Source organism: Cryptomeria japonica, chromosome 1 (assembly GCF_030272615.1).
Source record: "Cryptomeria japonica chromosome 1, Sugi_1.0, whole genome shotgun sequence".
NCBI classification, from domain to species: domain Eukaryota; kingdom Viridiplantae; phylum Streptophyta; class Pinopsida; order Cupressales; family Cupressaceae; genus Cryptomeria; species Cryptomeria japonica.
In genome coordinates this window covers 425,178,072-425,203,374 of record NC_081405.1, presented here as the reverse complement: position 1 = coordinate 425,203,374, position 25,303 = coordinate 425,178,072, and the positions used below count along the sequence as shown (strand labels likewise).

The following is a 25,303-nucleotide window of genomic DNA, read 5'->3' as shown; positions in this document are numbered from 1 at the left end:
AAATCTGATTGTATCTCATTGTTCTGAATTAAAAATTTGGACTTTAAAATAATTGAAAAAACATTTCAAGAAAGTAACAAGAATAGCTAATGATGGTAATGATAACTTAGGTGTACCTTGGGAAAACCCTTTCAAGAAAAAGCCCAACCTCAAATGTAGATCTCCCTAAATTAACTCTGAACAAGCTGTATAAGTTGATCCACCAAATGATGTAGTAGTAGTATCAACACTCTAATAACATGCCAATATTCTCAAGGCCAATATTTATAGGTTTAATTCAAGAAATCACTTGTGATTTCCACTAAACCATTAGCAGCAAAGAGGAGGTCCAACTCATGATCAAGAAAACTATTAGAGCCAAGCGCCACCTTTCTTACATAGAAATGTAACTCCCACTATTTGACTAATCTAACAATCAAACAAGGCAATCCACTTGGAAGATGTAACTCTTCTTCTAAGTTACTCTTACACACTGCCCAAAATATACCATTCAAAATGCTATTCCTAATCTACTATGTAACCCCCATTTCACACCAATTGTAATCCAATTGCCAAGTGGCATAGTGTGTCTTCAATGGAATCTCATGGACTCCCGCAAGGGTGGCATCACATTCATGGAGGGGCGGACAATTAACCACATTTAAAATATTAAATAATGCAAAAACACAACTCCTACTTCATGGGATTCCAAATGCTCCCAAAGCTTTGTAATTGTCATGCAATTCTTTCGTTGCCTCCCATGAAATTCCTCCTCGTCATTACAAAACCACATTCCTGTCTTCTTCCACCCTCATTCCCTATAGAATTTTTCTCCATTCTTACCACCATATTGTTCGCGAATCTTGATGCTTCTTTATCAATTGTCTTTACTCCCTCATTCTTCTATCTTCTGCTTTGCTTCTCAGATGCTTCAATCATTTTGCACTTTCCCTGCCTTCACTAGATTCCATTTTATATTTATTTATTTTGAATATAATATACAATGTTTATGTTAAATTATTTGGTTTAGTTTTTTAACTAAGAAATAAACTCTAAATATAATATTAAAATAGCATTAGTAAACAATAAATTATATTTTCTCCATATGCATTTGATTTTATGCAATGTTTTAATTTTCAACATTCTTTATTTTCTTTTTTTCCTTTTTTTTCTTTTCTTTTTTGCAAATTTTGAACAAATTACTAGTAATCTTTACATATTTTATTTCTAATTCACATTTAAAATTTTCTGATATTTTTCTTTTTAAGGTTTTTTATAATTTATTTATATCGGTACCTTGAGACCTTTTAGTGCAGCCCAAACCAGTTGAGGCCACAAACAGGGGACCTCAACCCCTGCATTAATGCAAATGGTCCAAGCTTGCGAGCTCAGCAGCCTAGCAAGGGAACAAAGCCTGTGAGCTCAACAACCCCATGAGTGTTTGAAGTTTTGAACATTGGAGGGAACAACAACACCAAATTTTGACCAGCACATCACACCCTTAATGGCAATTTCTATTTTTATTATTGTTCAAATATTTTTTGTAATTTGCTTATAGATTATTTACTGCCATATTCATATTAGGTAATCTTGAAACTTTGTCGTGTCCATATTCATATGCAACTCTAATACCAAACCACTTGCCACCATGGAACTACTCATAAAATTTGGGCCCATGGGTTTTTGAACCAGACTCAATGGTTTTGAAATATTTGCAAATAATTATACTTAGTGCATTAAGTAATTTTTTGGTAATTTTTCATTCACCCGTGTGTTCCTATATATTTGGCTTTTCCATATATATAAATAAAAAATTCTCAGTTGCTCTCAAAATAAAAGTAAAGAAGTGAATAATTAGACTAACTACATCCACTCAGCAAAGAATTATAGTTGAAAGGATAACTTTAAAATGAGCTCCAACCATCAAAAACAACAGCCGTAGAGGGACATGTGGAATGTGCTTCTATCAATCTGCACAAGACACAATATCCAACAAAGCTCAAGGCATTTTGGAGCATTTGTAGAGCGCGATACTTCTCTAAGCAAGCACAGATTCTCTGACTTTGGACCTCACACGTCTCAACAAAGTCATATTCCACAATTTCAAAATGGTGCCAAGCAAGAAACTTTTGGCTTGCTTCCTGCAGAATGTGACTCTATTAATCTGTACAAGTCACAATATGAAACAAAACTTGAGGCATTTTGAAGCGCTGGTAGAATGTGATGCTTCTCTAAACACGCACAGGTTCTCTGACTTTGGACCTCACGGATCTCATCAAAGGAATATTTCATGAGTCAAAATGGTGCTAAGTGAGAAACTTTTGGCTTGCTTCACTCGTCTTTAAGTAGATTTGTTAAACAGTAACAGGAGCTAATACAACACTATTCAGCATCAAAAGAAGCCTGGCCCATCCCCGTCTGGAACTCCACAGGAAATGTACATTTGTTGTTGATTAAACACCTCTTTGCCTGATTGCAGCCTCCTTACTTAATGAAGCAATCCAGAAGTTTAGAAACACTGCTCTGATAGGGCATTGCAAAGAACATTGGCTCTATATTATTTCTGTTCAAGAAAGGGTATCCAAAAAATGGAACTCTTCTCTGCAAATCTTCTTCATGCTGAAGGGTATTTTGTTTTGGATTCTTCTTCATCTTAGAAATGTAAGGAGGCTCTCTCCTTAGTAAATCCTAAAACCCTGGAATGGAACCTCTCATTCAAAAATGGATTCCTCAGCTTTCTGGATCCTCCTTGCCCTCTGCTCATTCAAAGGTATGGATCCACCATTACAGGCCTCCTTTGGCATTCTGGGGTGGAGAATGCTTATCTACCATTGATCAGAGATTGAAGAACCTCACTGATATAGATTACCGCTCCTTGAACAAATCCCATGGTCTATGCTACCTTAAATATTGCTCAGGATTTCAATCTGCCTCTCCCCAAGAAGGTTTCGATATCTCTTTTGGGTCTTATGCACAAGAAATTGATTATGAAGCCATTCCTTTCTGTTACTGTATATGCCATATATTGAGGCAAGAGGCTAAGAACTGTAAGAAGCACGAACTGCCTTTGGTTAAGCATGAGGGCAATGGCGCCTGTAATGGTCAACAAGGTGTGGAAACCAAAAGAAGTTTCAGATCTCAAGTGTTTCTTCTTCAAAGCCAGACATCATGACTGGATCCTAGTGGGAGAAGTAGCATTCTAGAAGGCATTTATGGAATCTCAAAAGGTTGCTCCTTAGGAGTCACAAAGGGAGGAGGTGGATTGCCACCCCCAAAAAAGCCTACACTTCCCTGCTTTACATTTCCTCAAAGAACAATGCCTCAGCTACAGAAGAGCAGAATGAGCTAGAACAATATTTGGTCAACCCTAAGAGGGAAGCATCTCTTGATGCATTGTGTGTTATCTAACTACAAAAAATCCCTCTCGTATACCACCATTGGAAAAGAAGAAAACACACAGGAATTCAGAAGTTGACAGATTGATTCGGAAATCCTTGGAAGAAATAGAATAAGGATCATGAAAAAACTTTACATGGTTTTCTCAAAAGTTCAAGCAGCAAAGGGTGGAGAAGGAAAGACCCTCCAAAATTAGTCTTTCTTGGAAACTTAGGACTTAGGAGTTTCAATGCCCCTAACAAAAAGAGGTTGGTTAAAAACCAGCTTATTAGTAGTAAGATGGACTTCAGTCTCCTCCAAGGAAACAAATTCTCTAAAGAATAGTTTGCCAGGATTCTGAAAACCTCTTGGAAAAACTGTCGGGGCTTAGTAACCATGGCAGAGTGCACTTCTGGGAGCTTCTGCATCTTGTGGAATCCAGCATCAATTCAAATATCTCTACTAACCAAGTCCCCTAACTGGATCTGCTGCTCATTCAAGTCCTACAACTACAATATATCTGGAGTTTTCTTCAATGTTTATGGCCCTAACAACCTCATAAAAACAGAGGCTTTGGGTTGAATTATCAAGGCATCTTGCGTTGCTTTATGATCCAAAGTTGTTCTTGGAGGTGATTTCAAAGCCATAGAAGGTCCTGTAGATAAAAAGGTGATGTTCAGAGGGACACTCAAAAATAAATTTCAAGGAGTTTCTGGTTAAGATAAATATATTGGATCTTATCCCTTAAAAAAGCTCCTGTAATTTGAATTTTGAATAACAAAAATAATGGCTTTTGTTACGTAGTTGAAAGGCTGAACAGGTTTTTTGTCTCTCCTCATTGGCTTCAAAACCAGTGGGTATCTGAAACCACCACTCTTCTGGTGGCTGTTTCAAACCACCACCCTCCTTGTTTGAAATTTCTGCCTGACTTGGCCCCAGTCAAATCTCCCTTCAAATTCGAGCTCATGAGGTTACAGCACCCAGATATTAAGAAATTAGTTAAAAAGTAGTGAATATCTTCCCCTATTTCCAAAGGTACACCTATGTTAAGATTTGCTAGGAAACTGAAGCATTTTGAACAAAACTTTTCCAAGTGCAATAAGGAGAAAAAAAAATTAGAAGAAAAGATTGCTATAGAAGCCTCCCTAGAGAAACTTACGAAAACCATTCAAGAATTCTGAATTTGGTTTGTCTGATGATCTTCTAGAAGAAAAAAACTAGATTGCTAGCCCTGCAAAATCAGTGCCTAGTAAAAGAAGAGACCTTCTAGAATCAAAAATCCCAAGATTGTTGGATTCTTCAAGGAAATTAGAATTCTAAATACTTTCATGCAGTAACAGTTGCTAAGAGGCAGGCCAACAGAATTTCAAAAATAGTGGAAGCTCAGAGGATTTGTCAGGTTAGTGCAAAAGAAGCTCTATTGCTTTTCTAACTTTTTTAATGCTAAGATCCGCCTTCTAGCTGAGATCTCTTCTTCCCTCCTCCATTAAGATGATGATGATCTCCTCCAAATCTTCTCGAGTGAGGAAGTCAGGGCAGCAGTCTTTGGGCTCAAAAGGGACAGAGCTCTAGGTCCAGATGGTATAGATGCTCTCATTTTTTATTTTCTTGGAAAAATTTGAGGGCCCAGTGTCACTAATGAATGATTCTTTAAAACCTACAAAAGTTCTTAAGGATTTCAAATGCACCTTCCTTGAGCTGGTCCCCCAGAAAGTGATATCAGTTGCTTTTCCTGAATTTTGTCCAATTGCTCTTTGCAACACAACCAATAAAATTATCTCAAAGGTTATAGCAGAGTGCCTCAAGCCTCTGCTTCCTAAACTGATCGTGGATGAACAGGACATTTTGTGGAAGCAAAATTTCGGATAGAGATCTGATTACTCTTGAGATTCTACATTTGCTTTATAAAAGCAAACATAGGTGCATCATTATCAAATTGAATGTTGCCAAAGCTTGTGATTGTATTTCTTGGACATTTTTAGAAAAGCATATATAGCCTTTAGCTTTTGCAATAGGTGGGTGTGTTGGGTGTTGCAAGTGGTAATAGGTGCTTGATTTTCAATTCTTGTCAATGGTAGCCCAGCAAGTTTTTTTTGGCGTTCTCATGGTATAAGATAAGGAGATCCCTTAGTGCCCTATCTATTTATTTTAATAGTTGAATATATAAGGCAACTTATCAAATTATTTCAATCCCTACAGAGGTTGTCTGGTAATACAATATTGCTCAACCAGTGCCTATAGCTCATTGGTAGTGAAACAAAAAATGTGGAATGAAATTCTCAACTGCTATGCTGCGGCATAAGGTCAACTCATCAACACGGAGAAATCCAAAATCTTCTTTAAGACTTCATTTCGTCTTGAAATATATTTAGCACACTCTTTGGGCATCAATCTTGTATCTCTCCCTAACAAGTATTTGGAGATTCCAACATTGCCTCAACTAGTGCCTACAACTCATTGGTAGTGGAAGAAAATGTGTGGAATGAAATTCTCACCTGCTATGCTGCGGCAAAAGATCAGCTCATCAACAAGGAGAAATCCAAACTCTTCTTTAATACTTCACTTCCTCATCAAAGACAATTAGCTTACTCTTTGGGCATCAATCTTGTATCTCTCCCTAACAAGTATTTGGAGATTCCATTGTTTTCAAGTAGGAGAAATGTGAAACTCTAGGAGGAGCTTGTGGAGAGGCTTCAAAAGCATTTGGAATCCAAGAGTGGAGGCTAGCTCAGCATGAGAAATACGATTGTCAAAATAAAAGCAGTGCTTCAAGCCATCCCTATTTATTCTCTCTTGATCCTACCAATTCCTAAGGCGGTCATTTATAAGTTCAATGGCATCCCGTAAGAGCTTCCTATGACAAGGATGTCCAAAAGTGAAAAACTACTCCATTTTGAAATGGGATAAAGTTTGTGCTCCCAAATCACTTGATGGTGCTAGAAATGTTACAAGGAACATTTTAATGTTGAGTGCCTACGGACACTTTGGTTGGAGCAAAATGTGAAAATTTTCAAGGATCATATTACTATTTGGGAGTGATGTTGGGCTCATATCTGTTCAACTATTTATTAAAGCATACTCCTTTTTAGAATAATATCAAAATAATTATTAGAAGATAAGGCTTACAGTTGTAATAAAGTCACCTTACTGACAAGTGTTTATTTTCGTTTTTTTAGTTCTCTATTTTTAGCATTGGGTGAATTATGTCATGTTTATCCTTTTGCATGGTTTCATTCTCCAATCTGAACCTCATTGTAATCAGTATCATGTTATCTAATAGAATATTTCAATAGTAAAATATTGTGTTCTATTGGTTTTTACAAAATGTTATCAAAGCAAGGAATTACATGACATAATTCATTTTCATGAACTGACTACTAAAAGTTTGTTTTTTTTGCAAGGAAAATCGCAAATCATTTCTTTATGCAAACCGCTACCCTGTTTTTCAGCATGTGGCATAGATTTTTGATGATAAGAATTGCACAAATATTTATGTGAAAATCGCAATGGATTTAATAAAGAAAAATTGTGAAAATTTTTAAAAAGTTGTTTTGGGCATTTTTTTTTAAAAGATTGCAATTTTTTTAGTTAAACCATGCCAGATTCGTCAAAAGAAATCACACAAATTTTCATGCAGATGAAACCATGATTTCTTTTCTTTCAAAAAAACGCAAGGTTTTTATTGTCTGAAAAATCACGGCTCACTTGCTAAAAATGTATCCTTTTTTTGCTGGGCTATTTATGGAAGATTTTCTATCAACAGTTTTGTGAAACGTTTGGTGCCGCACATCCACAATTTTTTTGTGGGTAAGTCGGATTTTGATTTGTGGTTTCTACAGTGGCTAAGACTAGAGGTCTAGCTACAATGATAAAGTACTGTAATGATCCAAACATTTTTCAAGTTATGGGTGTTGGGATTCCAACTGACAATCCTCCTTTTGCAAGTGAGGTAGTAGTAGCATTGACTCTACTAAATGAGTTAAGTGTTCTTTTCGTTGGAGTTGCTCTACGTGACTAGCACAACGAAGATGGAGCAGACTCAAAAGGATGGACAAACATGCACTTTGTCTATGGTCATCACAAAGTGAAATGTGCTGATGAGGTACTTCTTAAAGTCAATGCTGACACACTTTGTTGCCATGCTGAAGATCCTCCAAATGTATTGCTTGGAGAGCCTAGAAAGATAACTATGCCAAGATGAATGACAAATTGCTCATATTATAAGAAGCCCATACTTTGAAGACAAGAAGAAATCCAATATAGTTAAAGCTTAAAATGAATGGTTGCCTAGTTAGCTTGGGAGTCTGTGACCATGGGAGTCATACCCTACTCCTACTAAGGGTTAGGGAACAACTTGATGGAGCTCTATGAGTGTAGCTCAAAATGGATTGTTGTCCAATGGTTTGAGAGATCTACGATTCAGGAGTTCGAGGAGGTGGTAATCCAAGAACTTGAGAATTCATCTCGCAAGCTACACCTTTACAAAAGTTTGAGGCAGCTTGATGGAGTTTTCCCTGGTGTATGGTCTGTTTTCAAACGAAAGCTTCTGAAGAATGACAAATTCATGGTTTAGGGTGTTTTTAGTTTGATATGTTTTGCTTTCAATGAAGTAAGCCTTAAGGGAGGGGAGGGAAGGGAAGGGGGGTATTAGAATATTATTAAATAATTATTAGAAGATAAGACTTATAGTTGTAATAAAGTCACCTTAGTGGCAAGTGTTTTCTTTTTTTCTTCTACTTCTTAAATTGGCTATTTTTAACATTGGGTGAGTCATGTCATGTTAATCCTTTTGCATGGTTTCATTCTCCAATCTATATATAAGGAGATGAACCTCTTTGTAATTGGTATCCTATTATTTAATAGAATATTCAAATATTGTGTTCTATTAATTTCTACAATACTCTTTGCCTTTACTAAGAAAAGCCAAAGGCTCCCTCTATTGCTTGGAGAAAGGTATACTCCAATATTGGAAGACACACACACCCATCAAAGGGTTAAGAGCAGCAAATACAGGAAGGAACAGCAACAATAAAAAACAAGCCAATCCAAGCAAGCAAAAGACAGATTGGGAGCACCCCAAGAGAATTATGTGGAAATGGATTTTGATGGGGCGTCTCAAGACAATCTGAGGAATGCAGGGATTGCCTTTGTTCTAAGGATCTCTAAAGGTGATTTTGTATATTGCAGTTCCCTTCCTTAGTGTCAGAACTGACAATAAATCTGAGTGGAAAGCGATAGTTGCAGGGATGGTAGCGATGTCTTCAGAAGGGCTAGATAATCTCGTTATAGAAGGCAATTCAACGTTGGTTACAAACACCTTACTGAAAGGAACTTGTCCAAATTGGAGATTAAGATGCTATGAGGAAGAAGCGCTAGCTCTTGGGTCAAATTTCTCTAATATTAATCTCAATACTACAAAAGGAAGATGAACTCTGTGGCGAACTTCCAAGCTAACACTACGGATGATTAAAACCCTATCAAAATGTCATATGGCCACCTTCCCACATCTTGGGAAGGGATAAAACAATATTTTAGGTTTGAACTCCCTTGAGACTTATTCACATACATATGATGAAAGAAACACTTTTACCCGAAAAACATGTTAAATGATGTGTGCCTTCTTAAACGCAAAATAATAGCATAGCTCTTAAGTTACATGAGGATGATCTCTTGTTTACACTCATATAAGATTAATTTACTTCAACTGAACATATAATTGGCTAGTGGGATTTAACTAGTATAATTGCAACGACAATAACAAGTTGAAGCAAAGCCATGTTAGATATAATACAAGTTAGGGAATTGGCCTGAATCCATTAAAACCTGACAAGAAGGGGACTGGTATTGGTAAAGGAGATGTGGACATATACTGGTATGCCATTTTTAAAAAAATGGGAGACCAATACTTGAGAGAACAAATATAGAAAACTATTTCAATGATTTAATTTAGAAAAAATAATACAGTGGCTATACAACTTCAAATAATGTAAATGCTTAACAGATTAAAAAACTAACATTTAAAATTATTAAAATAAATGTCAACAAAAGAAAAGATTAATTATATTGATATTTGATGGTCACCGACTCACCATCATGGTATAAACAGTTAAATTTTAAACCATAATCACCCAGAGGCAGCAGATAGGAACTGGAATGGAAATAAAATTATCTAAAAATACAGTACAAGGTTACTCAGAGACGACTATATTTTCAATCAACTGATAAAACTTCAGTGAATGTAGGTATCTTAATCATTTTTAGCATTTTCTTCTCACTAGCACCTCATTGAGATTTGATAAGAAATTATTCTGCTAGGAAAAAAATCACACATTTTCAAGCAAAATATTGAAAATTGCAATTCCTCGTGTATTTCTTTGATTCTTTTAGCACTTTTTAATCCAATATCAACACCAGAGGTAAATAACCAATGCAACTTATATGATGTATATAAGAAACTTCTACAAGACATAACAGAGATGAGAAAAAACTTCATCTACAGTCTCCTGACATCTAAAGAAACATCCCCATAATGTGTCTCTAGGATGGGGAGGCATTTCTGATAGTGGAGACAAGTACCAAGTGTCAGGATATGAGTCTCTAGGTAACCATGATTCAGACCAAAAACAATAGTCACCAGTGCCTTCTCCCAATTTAAGCAGTCATTCAAATTACACAAGCTTTGATTACTAACAGAAAACTGTTGAGACATGGACCAGCTGGGACTCGAACCTAGGACCTTCCATACGCTGCTGGAATGCTCTACCACTGAGCTACTGGCCCCTCTTGGACCAGGCCATCGTCAGTTCGGGTGTGGCTTATTTCCAACACCAACACCCCCCCTTAAGCCACACCTCTCGTGTGCTTGGGGCTCCTAGCCTGGAGCTGGCTCTGATACCATGTTGAGACATGGACCAGCTAGGACTCGAACCTAGGACCTTCCATATGCTGCTGGAGTGCTCTACCACTGAGCTACTGGCCCCTCTTGGACCAGTCCATCGTCGGTCTGGGTGTGGCTTATTTCCAACACCAACAAATACAACACACTTGATTAGGTTTACAGAATTGTGTTCTTGTGTCTAGATAAGATGATAAATCCAGACAAATTTGACCAATTTAAGAGCTGGTCCAGTGCAGAGAATGACAAACACAAATAGTTAAATTCTTGCAACACATGAGAGAGAACAAAATTTAAAAGCCTCTTGTCTGCATGTCTTAGATTTTGTTGTTTTTATTATTGGAGTCATGTCATATCCATGTTTTTCTTGACCAGGAGCTTACTGTATCAAAATTCATTATTTAACTTAGACATGCCTGCAATTGCCTTTTCTGCTTGGGGCATCCTATAACACTGCCTACCCTTTCTCATTTGGACTATCTGTACTTAAGTCCCTACATACGAAAGAAAGATGAAGATTGAGTACTCAATACATTTTCCACTCTGAAATTTTAAAAAAATAGCAAAGATTCTTAGTTGAAACAAGTGGAAGATATTTTGTTTATAATCATATGATGTTATTTTACTTGCATTGAATACAGAGTTAGCTAAAGAGAAATTGCTATTATAATTGCAGCACAACATTTAATCAGAGGAAATGAAGGTTTACTGGATACAATACAAGTTTGGGATTTTCTCTGAATCTATTCTTAACAATAAAGCCATCAGCATCTTCTCCTAATTGACGTTGCTGTACTAGCCCACGTGAGGTTGACGTACTAGCATTGGCACCTTTGATGGCCAAGCATGTGCCTATAGGCTTAGTAAAACAAAGGGCTATAGTTAAAGTTGTGTTGGTGGTAAAAATATCTACCAAGTCCCACAAATATTTTGTAATTTAACATAATAGTAACTAAAAGTAATTGTATTCATTGAATGTAAATGATTTGCAATATTGAATTTTGCTCATTAAAATTATTTTTGACTGTTTTGAGAAAGGCAAGGATACTTCTAAAACTTTCATGCATTTTCTGAGAGTATGCATCATTGCCTCTCAATACTTGATAATCTACAATTAGGCCTATGTTGATTTCTAAGAGCAATGCTAATATGGTATAGGGACAATAGTAATTTCCATGGTTAATGAAGACATTTCATTGTCGTTTCCATCTTCCTTCAAAGCTTGGGAGTAATAATAGATTGAAATTTATCAGGCTAGTCATCTATCTTTTTTAAGCAACTTGTTTATTGATACAATATAAGATTTCAGTTTAGGAAAAGAACAGTGCAATCAAATCAAGGGAACTTGAAACAAAATCTCACAAAACCCAGATATAACTGCTTAGTTCAACATATTAACAAACTCTAGTTGCAGTCATTCAGTAACAACCACACATCAAATAAACAATATATGTTTTTATTTTCCTCATTTAATAACTTAGTTAGGAAACTCACCAAAATGTTTAGTGAGTTGCCTGTCAACTATGTCTGTACCAAGTTGTACAATATAAAGACCAGTCCCCATTTCTCTACCCAGTACATTACTACAAATATAAGGTTTAATCCCAATCCTTGTATGGTAATCTACCAAACAAATGATTAGAGATGTATGTTAACAATATACACGGTATGCCCAACTGCCATAGATTAAAAATATTGCAACTGATTTTTATGAAATGATTGAAAAATACATCGATATCATTATTTGGTTCTGTTTTCATATTTTGGTGACATTCTCCCTACTTATAGGAGACCATACAACAAATTTCCAGCAACAGATATAAATATCAGAAAACAAGGATCAGAGGGTATCTTAAAACCATATACTCCTATGCACTTCTCTTAAAATATTCTTGAAATTCTTCAAAAGAAAGAAAAACAGGAGAAAGGACAGTACATAATACCTTAGGACTAGATGGTACGGAGGAGATTCCAGCTGTACTCGGTGTTTGAGGCACAGAAACAGGAACTTGTGGCTGAGGAATGGGTGATGGAGATGTCGAACCAGCTGGAGCTGGACTTTTTTCAACTTCCACATTTGTAGGAGCAGCAGCTGGTGCAGTTGTAGGCAATTCTGTTTCTTCTACATTCTGCAAAGAAGTTGGTTGATAAATTTGTACTAGATCATGGCAACAACAACCAGAGGAAGATTTATCAATTTAAATCTTGATAGCAGATTGACACCTACTGGTATATCCTATAGAATTCAAGATTGGCATTCAAATGTGGGAACAAGAATATTACAATTATATAAGAAGAAAAACCTGATAATCACTACAATTACCATCTCAATGAGATTTTAAAAAATAGCAATAATGTGCAACTGAAAGAAAACATCCAATTCAAGGTCTTAGTTATTAAAATTGAAGTTAATGATGAGATGCATGCCTACCAGAATCCCTGAATTCACTTCTAAATTTGTCTAAGACTCTTAAAAAATATATCAGAATTATAATGTCGCAATAGTTCAATCATATAGCTCCATATCCTCACCTTTGCATTCTGTCGTGATTCAGTAATGCGTTTTGCCTCAGCTAAGAGCTGAAACAAAAAATCCAATGCAATATTTAGCTCTAACAGTTTACTTTCAGTTACTATTTCATTAATTGATGGAAAGATAAGCACAACTTTTGCATATGCCTTGCTTATGGAGATATATTTAAAAGAAATACTGAAATGAGAACCTCAGCATCCTCACGCTCTTGCTGCCGTGACTGAGAGAGCATGGTTGCTAGCGCCCGTTTACGTTCAACTTCATGTATTATGTTATAATGATCCTAGATAGAAAATGAAAATAATTAACAGTTTAAAAATACTGTGCAATCAAAAAGAATTAGCAAAAATAATCCAAGCATACAGCAGCATTTTGAATTTCCACAACTTATTATAAGATGCACCTTAACAAGAGGGTGGTCAGAAACCTCCTCAGGAGATGGAGCTTTGGCCAAAAGTATTGCTCTAGCAGCTGAGTGAAAAAGGAAGCAAAGAGAGAATCAAATTCTGTGATTTATAAGTATAAGCTAAAAATGTTGTACAAATTATAACTTGGACATATCTATTAAGTGGTGAATTAGTGCACCTGAATAGTACCGGTTCTTGAGCTCCTCCACACTTCGTGATGGAGTAAATCGATCAGCAATTATAATAAATCGAAGGTCAAATTGTCGGCACAAATCAAAGAGCTGGTCTGTCTCATGCCGAGTCCAATTCTGTACAAAGAAGAATATTTAGAGAGGCATTCTATATACCTTTCTTGAAATAGCATATGCTTAGACCTATAAACATACTCTAAAAATGAACAAATAACATAGCTCCTGAACTGTTTCCTTCATAAATGAAAGTAACATAGCAATTTAAGCCACATACTCCCTAACAAAATGAAATGTTAGATCTAAAACTTGATCCAAAGTCCTAACTTTAGACTTAGGTCTAATTATGTTTTGTATGTGGAGCATGCATATGTTATGAGACACCCACACTATAGACTTTAGACATTAGAATACTAATGATATACATGCTAGTCCTATTTTATAGTTAATGTTACATCCCATTTTTGCCCCAATCATTTTTATGCTACTTTATGCCATGTTATATGTGTGCCCTAGTTGATCTATGCTATACTTGCGAGATGTTTAAGCATGCCCTAGATTTTTCATGTTGTAACTAAATGAACATGCCCTAGGTGTTCATGTTTTAACTGAGTAATGATGCCCTTGATGGTATTTGTGCCAATACGGTGAAATGAGGACTTACAACGGTTAGACTGATGTTTTGATATTTATCATGATGATATTTAAGATGTTTTATTTATGTTAATAATATTTTTGAAATGTCAAAGTTATGACAAAATTTCAGACTAGTTGTTTGAATTGGGCCAACTGTGTACAAGAGTTCGTCGTCCTCCGAGAAGGGAGGGGAAGTATCATCAGGTCAAGAGGTAAGGAAAAGAGAAATCATGCCATCTGGAACCCTAATTCTGAGTCAGGCAGTCTCATGTTGACCTTGGTATTTACGTCAACCCGTCATGTCAGGTAACCCTAATTGGTCCGTATAGGAATTTTTAGGGTTTCACGACTCTAGTCGCGGATTGGAATACAAAGTTTATTATTATTATTTTATTATGAAAATTTAATTGTTTTATCGCTCATTCGTAAATATAATTTATATATGTATATAAATATAAGTATTTTGACCAATTTTGAAATGGTCTTTTATAAATACATTATCAAGGACTATGAGTTTTGAGCAAGTCTAATTTTATTAATCCTTAATTCCGAATATATTTATATATACTTTTATTTAAGTGAATAAAAGTTTACTTTGAAAGCCTACCTTATTTTTTTAATTTATTGAGACCTTATAAGAAGGTAACGACATCAAGCTATTTATCCAATGGTAGAATACAATTGTAAAGTAAATAAAATAAGAATGATTTTAGTGTAGAACATTATTGGGCATAAAGAAGGTGAGTATCGTGGAAAATGAGAACACCGTAGTGGCAAATTATTATCGACGTGCATTTTCTTTTAATTTGGAGATTCATTGATATGGAATGAATCAATTAAAATATAAAGGAGAAGAAACCCGAACTTCTAGAAGGAGGAATATCAAAAGGCGTTTTTGGTGTGACCATTATCATGGAGTGAAGGTAAGGGTTTGGCAGGCGTGAATTTTGGGTAATTATTTCTACCTTGCCGTCAAGGAAGAAGGCATGAAATAAGTGTGAACCGGAAAATGGAGGGGATACCAGGCTTTTGGCGTGATCATTAGCTACAGCAACAAAGAGAAGGGATTTGATAGCATGAAATATAGAGGCATTCGGCTGGGAAAGGGGACATTCATTCTACATGGTAGTTCGGTATTGGAAAATAGAAGAAGCTCTGCAATTTCTGCCATTTTCTCCTTATGTGATGCAAAACGGCTGCCATTTAGGAAGGATTTTTCTCCTTGCAGTGAGATAGAAGGCCAAAAGATGAAGAGGTGACTTCCAAACTTATCGTGGAAGCTGATTATCTTACTAAGAAACCACAGGGAGCTCATATCGCCAATTACACCAGGTCATGTGTTTCCTATCTAGAATCTAAAAAGGAAGAATTAATGTATTCCATTCTTGCCTTAGTTTCTTAAATCTGGGAAGGAAGAATTTTTTTTATTATCATGTAACCTGCCAATGTCTTGTGAATTACTGAAATTGGTAGAGTTTCAAATGGTTATGAGAAAGAAAACCCTACCTTGTATTCAACTGGTATGTGTGTTAATGAGCTGAGTTGCATTTGAACTTAGGATATTTGAAGATTTAATTGGCCATCATACCTATAGTTCATTTTAGCCGAGTTAGGGGTAGAATTGAACAAACCCCAGTAAGTGGCTTATATAATAATGCAAAATAGGAACAAAACAATTGTTCAGTGAAAGTCCAGGCAAAACTAAAACTCAGAATTTAGTATATTTACTGAATATGGATGAGTTTATTTTCTTTTAAAGAAAATACATAGTTAAATCAAGAGGCTTAACTTATATTAGTTATCTCTTGGTTTCTTATTATTTTAGCAGAGAGTTAAAGGAGGTATTACTGATTCTATGGATTTGAATCAGAATATATAAAGAGCCCATGTAGCCTTCTCTGAAGGGCAAGTTAAGGTCTGAAACAACATGTTATATATATAGGTATGTGTGAATATGGGATATAACCCGAAAAACTATGTAGAGCATAGCTGATTAAAGATATACAAGCAGTACTCCTCAGATTAGAGCGGATGCCTATCCAAGTCTTGTGTTAAGAAGACTTCCGACCTCTTAATTGAGCTTTTTCAGTAATTGCTTAAGTCTTGAAATCATAACAGCAGAATCAGACGACCTATCTAATTGAGATTAGATTATGAATAAACTAATATCCTAGCCTAGGAAGGTAGTGGGTAGAAGGGCACCGTTGTACTTCGATGCAGATAGCATCACCATTGAGAGATTACCCTCAAGATGCCAGGACAGAAGAGACATGTCAAGCATGTTTTACATTCCATACTTATGAGTTGGATGTACAGCTGGCGGCTCTTATGCCCCCTATTTTTCCATCTCAAGAATTTAGTTGTATCATTGCAAATTCTTTTGCAACCCTAAATGAGTAGAATATAACAAAAACTCCTTAAGAGAATTAGTGTTGATAACGAGAAGAATGTTAAACAATTAAGCGACCAGTAGCCTCCATGTGAGCGTAAATATGGTCAACTGTAAATTAAAACCTACATGCTCTAGACCTATGCCATAGAGGCCTTTAATTGCAGTCATGAAGGGAGTAATTATGATTTCACTCGCAAGTGTAATCACGGCTATTTGGAAACCTTTGGGCCAAAGGGGTCCTCATACCAGAGCATCAATCAAGATGGTTAAGTTATCTTCAGCTTGGTAAGAAACGTTTGACTAGAGTAGTATTTCAGTGCTCATTAATGTAGTTGGGCATAATAAACATTAAAGGAGCACTTAGACTTTTGGTAAAATATTACCTCAGTGAGAAAAGGGTTGATAGTCAAGGGAACTTATAACGCTCTTAATGCTGATAGTCCTATGTATAGAAATACATAGCTTCACAGCCCCCTAATGCAGTTGGCATTCAAACAAATTAGTTTCGTTGATCAGTATAGTAGCAACACCAATGCTCATAATACGCCAGAACATAGAAGCTTATGTTGATAAGGGTGATAGCAGTCTGTTGTCTTTCTCATCTTTTCCTCAACAAGGTAAGTTTACAGGTTAAAATCATGCTACAATAAAACTTAAAAGGAACAATTTACAACTTATATAAAGTAAGGCCTTGGACCTCAAGATGAGGTAGAGTACTAGCCGAAACTGTTGGTGTAAATAAATATTCATTTTGGATATTATTACACTTACTTAAGTTAACTTAGGATAATGCATCTCTTCGTAGTTTGGATTTGAGACACTTGGGGAAGTGTGCTCATAGGGATAGAGCTTGTAGGAGAAATTCCACCTTTTGTGGTCTTATTTTGCTGTTACACTCCACATTCGGTGGGTCATCCACCTCTTGTGGAATATTATATTATTTCTCCTACCTACCCTTAGTATTTCTTACCTACCCTTGTTTCTCATTAAGCCACATGTCATATTTGTGTGCTCATACATCCATATGGCCTTGCCTATATAAGCAGGCCTCTATTCATTGTATTGGTTAATCCAGTTGATCATTTTGCATATTGATGAGAATACAGTTTGTTCTTGTCATTCTATTGTCTCTTTTATGCTTTTCATTGTGCCCTTGATCTTGGCAAAATCCTACAAAAACAATCAAATGTGCCAGACTAGGGAGAACTATTGACTGTTGATATTCATGTGTGGAGAAGGACATCGTATGTTTATCATTTGCAACTTAATGGCAGATGCAATTTAATAAAAGCCAAATATGGGTTACTTCTCTTGTAAACAACATTGAGACTGTGGGAAATACGAACTAATCAACTATTGTACTTAAGACTGGTAGAATATTGATTCATAAAAGGGACGAATAATTCTTCATACTCATTAAGCTTGGATTCATCCTCATTCATGTGAGAGAGCAGGTTGTTAGCTCAATGGCACAAGCATGAACTCTGTATTATATTAACCTAGGGTTTGTCATAGAAAGGTTTCATTCTATGAGTTAAAGTCATCTCGAATCTGATAACCTGCATGTGAAACTTGATTCCAAACATTTATAACAGACAATGAGTCTCATAGAGTCGGAATGCAGTAGCATAGAGACAGACATGATAACTCGGATACCTTCAGGAATTTAATCCAATCAAGCAGGGCAACGAACAATAAACTTCATGATCTAGCGTGAATGCTTAACATAGAAACCCTCAGTCAAGGTGAGGCTACTGCTGTAAACATCAACCAGTATGTTAATCCAGATACACAATCCAGTCAGAGGTCATACAAGTTAAGGGTGGCCTATAGTGTATGACCGACTAGGGATCTGTGTAGGATTACCCTCCAGTGCAGATGGCATGAGTTCCACTTCCCGTTACCTCCCTGCGAAGGGTCGGGCCAATCCAGTCGGATATGGCACGGGGGACTAGTAAGTCCGTGGTTGGGCGGAAAAGCGCCCTGATGATACTTTCCCTCCTCGCTGGTATGTTGATAAAGTTACGAGGTTCAGAATGTTAGCATCAGTTGAAATGTACTCTCTAAACCTCTCTCTTTCATTTAATGCAATGTTAGTTATTTTCTTATCTTACGTTCATGTTTGGTTTAGAACACTGTAATTACTTTCAGTAATTATGTATCTCAAAATGAATAAAAAATATCTTCCTTTTATGTTAAGTTGCAATGATCATGTTAACAGCTATATTTGTTAACAGCTATATTCATTTCAGCAAGTTACTTTTATGTTTAAATGCTTTATTTAATTTTAGCATGTTACAGTTAACATGTTGGTTTTGGGCTCATAAAAAGGACCAAGTAATTTGTCGATAAAAAAGGTTTTCCACATAACTACATGCCTGGCAGGTTGTGTCAGTTTCCTCACAATAGACCCTTATTCCATTTGATAGGGTTAATGGTTTATACGCACCCTATTATTTTTCAGTTTTGGAGAATTACATAAAGAGCCTCGAAGCTAGGGCCTTAGAGAAGTTTTGCTTTACTACTGTGATTCAGAGCTATTGGGCAAAGTTATGGTACAGGATTGTGCAAGGTGCCAGTTGATGTGGAAAAGGGTAACACGTGAAAGCTCTTAAGCATTCCATGAGTGGTGCAAAGATCAATGCTACATTTACATCTTATTTATCTGTATTATCTAAATGCAATTAGGATTATTCCTTCAAAATTATCGGGTTATCAAAAGGTTGAATGGCAGGTGCTGTAATAAATATTTGGTCTCATTTGACATTCTCATGCATAATTGAAGTCTTAAGTTCTGCAATGAATATGTTAAGTGCTCTAGGTAGTTTTTTAATTGCCTGAAGCAAGAAAAAAAGCCTTATCAAAAACTACCAAAGAGATAGTATTGTTGGAGAGAAAGAGAATAACGTCAGGAAACTGAAAATCAAACATCATTTTGTTGTTTCACATGCAAAATTATACATTATTATGCACCATTATTCTTTATTTTAAATTATTAAGCTAGAGATAAGCAATTGTTCATAATACAATCAATAATTATCAAAGTTCCCAGACTTGGACTCGACTCTAACTCGGCAAGGCTGACTCGGCTCGGACTCGGCTCGGACTCGGCAATGACTCGGCAAAATAAGAAAACCCTTGAAATTTAGAGATTTTTAACGATTTAAAACTTATTTCATACACCCATTATTGAATTAAGCTTAAAGACACTATAACTGTGATGTCCCCGATATAATTAAATAATAAATCTAATTATTTTGTTGTAAGGCCCCAAATTTAATAACAAATCTTTCGGGCCCTTTTATTTAATTAGATTTGACAAGTTTTGGCTGGTCGTGTCGGTCCATTTGTAACCCTTCGGGAAGTCTCCCGGAGCCCATATATATGGCCGTGTTAGTCATTGTTGTAGGTATGCGAGTTTTTGTTATCTTTTCTCTATTGTGCGAATTCCTGTTGGAGTTCAATTATCCGCCATTTCGAAGGTGAAAGACCCTCCTCCCTGTTTGGTATTTTGCAGTTTCGATGAGGTTCACTCCTCACCCTATTCTGTCATTGTACTCGTTCCGGATCTAGCAAATCTTGAATTTTATCATTGTTTACCTTGTTGCGTCTCTATTAATCTGGTTTACATCCATAAGGAGGACTCCAATTATTCAGAATCCATTACTCCAGAAGATTACCACACAACCGCTGAAGCTCACTGTACCATTGCATCTTTACAATCACACACCGTACTACCACCCCTCCTCTTCTCACCACCATACGACCATCTTGTCACCACTGTACGGCCTCCTTTGGCCACACCGTACACCTTCCCCACCACCGTACGGCCTCCTTGTGCTCCACCGTACGACTTGTTTGACCTCACCGTACGACCCTCACACCATACGGCCCCTCCCTCACTCTCCCGTACGACACTTACACCGTACAAACACTCCTTCCTCTCCACCGTACGACCCTTCACCCCACACCACCGTAAGGCAGCCCCCTCCACTCCACTTCGTACGGCCTTGCTAGTGCACCACCGTACGACCAGTTGTTGAATAGTCTAGGAACATTACAATAACATCATCAAATAGAAGCTAATTTGATCACATACATAAACATACATCCATCACATGCGTAGAAATGTAAATTGTAGCTGAACGAATTAGAAAACATAGATATATAGAGTTATAAATGTTGTCCAGTGTATATAAAATCCATGACTTCAAATGTTCCCAAACATATATGTAACTGTAAAGTGTAAACAAAAACAAGTCTATGGCTCAGGCTCTGGCTCAGGCTCGTCTATCTACCTCCTAGAAAGGCGTCTAAGGTAGGTCCTGGATGACTGAGTAGCCATAGTCTCTGCATGTGATGTGCCAGTCTGAGTAGCCATAGGTGTTGTGCCTGATCGTGCTCTATCCTCCTCCGCCATAGCCACAGCCTCAGCCTCTCTGTCTGCCTGGTCAACCCACTCAAGGTCCTCATCAGTGAAGACTTGATCGGTGGACTCAGTGAGCCAATCGGACTCGGGGTTGACTTCGTCTAGAGTGATCGGAGAGGAGTCAGCGTCCAAAATCTGTCTGGTCCTGAGATGGAGGTTGTAATGAACAAAGACTAGATCATTCAACCTCTCCACCGACAATCTATTTCGCCTCTTCGAGTGGATGTGCTCAAACATGCTCCAGTTGCGCTCACATCCAGAAGCACTACATGGCTGGCTCAATATGCGGATGGCAATTTTTTGAAGGTTTGGGGTTGAAGGCCCAAACATTTGAAGGTTTTTTTGAAGGTTTGGGGTTGACTGCACTTTTTTAAGTGACATCGGTCAGGTCACGACCCCCGGACTCGGTGAGTCAGGGAGTGACTCGCTGACTCAACAAGTCAGGCAAGTCACGCCCCCTAACCCGTCCGAGCCCGAGTCAAGGTCACCGTGACCCGGCAGGATTAACAGGCCCGCTGACTCGCGTGACTTGCCGCGAGTCACAAAACTCTGATAATTATTATATTTAAACCTCATCCTTCTTTCCTAACCTTAATGGAGGATGGGGTTTACTGTCATAGGGTGCTTGGAAACCCTCTCCACAAATAGGCCCAAGGGTTTCATGAACACCCGTCGATACCAACTCTTGGGGCTCACCTATTTTGGGATGGAATTACTCTGCCTCTCCCTACACAAACCAACCTATCTTTCCTAAAAACATTAACGAAAGGTTTAAGGCTAGGTCATTACAATAGCCTTTCATGTATTATAAATGTGTATATATATATATTACTCCATATAATGGACAATTATATTTTATCGGGTTCGGCCCCCTAGACCCTTTGGTACTGGTCCAGTACGGTCCTCGTCAGGGGTTCTGGTCCGGTTTGCCTGTGATCCGAACAGGGTTCGTGATTCACAGGCCTGGTTCGGACCAAATCGAACCCAAGAGGACCCAGGTCGAACCCAGGGATCTGACAGGCCAAAAATAGTTTTAATTTTGCAAATTTTTTTTTTTTTTTAATTCCACCACATGAAAAATTAAATATAACCCTAAAAGTGAGTTTTAAAACATTAAATTGGCTCATTTCACACAAGCAACATGACTACAAGCAAGGGGAAACGAAGATGTGGGATATAGATCCAGAGCATACTGATTTGGATGCTTTCACTTCTCAGCTTGTTGCATTTGATGACTCAGATAGCGAGCAAACTTAAAGTGCAAGTGCAAGTGTAAGTGGCATTGGCATTGGGATTGATTCATCTAATGTCAATGTCAATGATGAGGAGGAGGAGAATGAGGATGATGAATTAGAGAATCCATTTGATGATCAAACTTTAAATTGTCGAAAGTTGAAACAATGATACTTGAATATTTTATCATTTTGATATTAAAATTGATGTATATGATGTTGTTATGGTATGATCATTGCTATGATTACAAGTTTATGTTGGTTTTGTTGTTTATATGATGCTATGTGACATGCTAATCTTAATTCATGCTTATAGGCTGCATATATATATATATATATATATGAGGAGGAGAATGAGGATGATGAATTAGAGAATCCATTTGATGATCAAACTTTAAATTGTCGAAAGTTGAAACAATGATACTTGAATATTTTATCATTTTGATATTGAACTTGATGTATATGATGCTGTTATAATATGATCATTGCTATGATTACAAGTTTAAGTTGGTTTTGTTGTTTATATGATGCTATGTGACATGCTAATCTTAATTCATGCTTATAGGCTGCATACATACATATATATATATATATATGTTTTTGTACTAACAAAACCAAACAAACCCAAACCCCTTTCCAAAATTTTGCCGTACTGGTTCTTCGAACCCGAACCGGCAACCTAGATTATTTATTTATTATTCTTCTTATTTAAATTATACTTATCAAACATAATGCATACCACAATTATGTTCAGAGATAGACTGCTGTAAAGAATGTCAAATGCCAATATTAATGCAAATTTTCCTTGATGAACTTTGATTCAAGATTTCCCCTACATCGATCTGTCTTTTCCCTTTTCCATTATGCCTTCTCCTAAATGAGTTTCTTTGTTATATAGTTTCAAAGAAGGTTGATTAGGCACCTCTTATTGCCTCTTCCCATGGGTGGTGTCCCTTCTTAATAAATCGTTGCCTTCCTTAATATTTAACTAATCGTAGCTTTTGGAAAACGCTGAAATAACCATTAGTTTCCCTTAGCCAGTCTTAATACAATCGCTACTTGTTAAATCTGAAATAAATCCAAGTGTGTTCCTTACTAGTATTGGATTGCTCTTTAATACGTAATCATAATAAAGTTGTTGGTAATGTATTACTAGATTATTTAACTGCTGCAAAGGCAAACAGTTCTGACATGCATCAGAACTGGTCTGCCACTCACTTTCTTCTACTTTGTAAACGAATTGCCTCTGATTGTAATGAAGACATTTCTTGGATTAATTATATCTAACTCATCTTAGGACAGCGTGGAAAATGTAATTAAGGTGGGGACATGACAAACCTGTTGTTTATAACTAGGGAGGAGGATTCCCATTGCCAATGGCAACATTGGAATCCACTTAAGGGCTGGGCCCTTTCTCACGCCACACTTAAAAGATTGTGTGTTCCCTTCAAATAGGGCAGACCCTATAAAAGAACACGCCACACATTAGATGAAATAAAACATAAAATGGCGCCAAGTTTAAATTAAACCAAGCCGACTTAATAAAGGTCAAGCATCATATAAGTAAAGTACTTTTGGCAAGCATCAAATATAATCTTCATTTGTTCAACCCTCAAGCGCATTAGCTCTGCAATCTAGTGCGAAATCTGATTGGAGAAGCGTAATACTTTTGTCATATGAAGGTGCACCTCATCCATTCATCTGTTGAAGAAGAAGAACTTCATCTGCTGTGTATACCTGTCATTTATGTTGTGAAAAGTGTTGCAAAGCTAGGTCATCAAGATGCAGATCTGAAGATGACATTTCCATTGATTTGAACAGCAAAGAAGTGTTAGGTGTTTTCATCAAGCTACCTAAGAGATAAGTATTGTAATCAGAATATTGAATATAATCCATAATCAGATCTGAGGATCTTTTCTGGCTGCGTTTTTCCTCCTAGGAGGTTTTCCCAGGGTAATGGTGTCTTGTTTCATTTTGCTTATCTTCTATGTTTGTTCCTAAGTCTGAAAATCATTAATTCTAACTGCAAACAATCTAATTTAATCGTTAAATTCTGATTTCTCAGTCTTCCATTAATCTGAAAGTATAAAATTCAACAAAACCACCATTGTTGCTGCTAAGACAAAATTTCTAAAACAGAAGCTAGTGCTTTCATTTGTTACTTGATTTGTTTTATTTAAACAAAGTGGTGTTGAGCACAAATCCCTTTGAAATATCCCTTTAATTTTTTTCCATTTTAAAACACAAGGATTTGTACCCGTTAACGTTAGCATAAGAAAATCCAACAAACTCAACCACTTGTTCAACAGGAGTAACAGATAGCAACTTGGAAAAGCATACTGAAAATGAAAGGGAATAGAACTTGGCAGTGTAACCAGCCACTTCTACTTCTCAGCGGGCAATACAAAACTAAACTCGACCACTTATTCAGTGGGAGTACTAATTTCAAATGCTGGAAAGTAATGAAATAAGAAATTGGCGGATAACCAGCCACTTCCACTTGTTCAGTGGGTAACAAGATTAGCTTCAAAATCTGAAAATTATGGAACGTTGTTTAGTACTACTAAATCAACGAATTACAATAAGGCTAACAATGAAGCATCATGAGAAAACACTGCCACTATGATTCAAGAAGTTAGAGAAACAAATCCAAACTCAATGCTAATATATTATGATGAAAAACAGGAGTTTAGAACAGTGACACCCAATCTGATATGCAACAGCTGCAATTGATCTTTTCAACCAGCAACCCAAGAAAGCTTCAAATGTTCATATCTCCCTCGATTCTTCTCCAAAATAGCTCAAACTAAAAGCAAAGACACCATAAAGGCTAGGCGTCCAACCTCCATTCAATCTCAAGTCCCAACCACCAACTATGGAGATGGCATGAATCCCAATGCAGCCCAGGCAAGATAGTACGGCCCGCAAAAAGGTACGACCAGCAAGCAAAATCAATGTCCTCATCAAAAATCATGAAACCTTGGGCATAGGAGCGCCCAGATCTCTGGGAAAGAATGAGCTAGTACCCACAAAAATCAGTTCAATCCTCTAACCAGGGTAAGTAAAAACATGAAATCAGCAAAGGGTTTCCACTACTGAAAAAACCAAGAACTTCTCTATTGAATCCAATGGCAACCTCTGAATGATGCTGCTCCAATCAGCTAGGAGTTGTCTTTCAAACTCGAAACTGCAAAAAGCTAGGAAGGCACGCAGCCCCAAAGCTAAGACTCTAAAAAA

At 36.8% G+C, this 25,303-nt stretch overlaps 1 protein-coding gene across 4 annotated transcripts in view; it reads right to left on the bottom strand.

Annotated features, from left to right (window-relative positions):
- The window catches only part of LOC131065155 (SWR1-complex protein 4), a 120,091-nt gene that overhangs the window by 72,546 nt on the left and 22,242 nt on the right, over positions 1-25,303 (bottom strand). For all 4 annotated transcript variants that reach the window (XM_057999601.2, XM_057999607.2, XM_057999615.2 and 1 more), the window contains exons 6-10: positions 13,368-13,497; positions 13,186-13,253; positions 12,973-13,065; positions 12,782-12,829; positions 12,193-12,378 (exon numbers count right to left, since the gene is read on the bottom strand). In XM_057999601.2, coding sequence (XP_057855584.1) covers positions 12,193-12,378; positions 12,782-12,829; positions 12,973-13,065; positions 13,186-13,253; positions 13,368-13,497 — 525 coding nt within the window. The remainder of the gene's footprint in view (positions 1-12,192; positions 12,379-12,781; positions 12,830-12,972; positions 13,066-13,185; positions 13,254-13,367; positions 13,498-25,303) is intronic.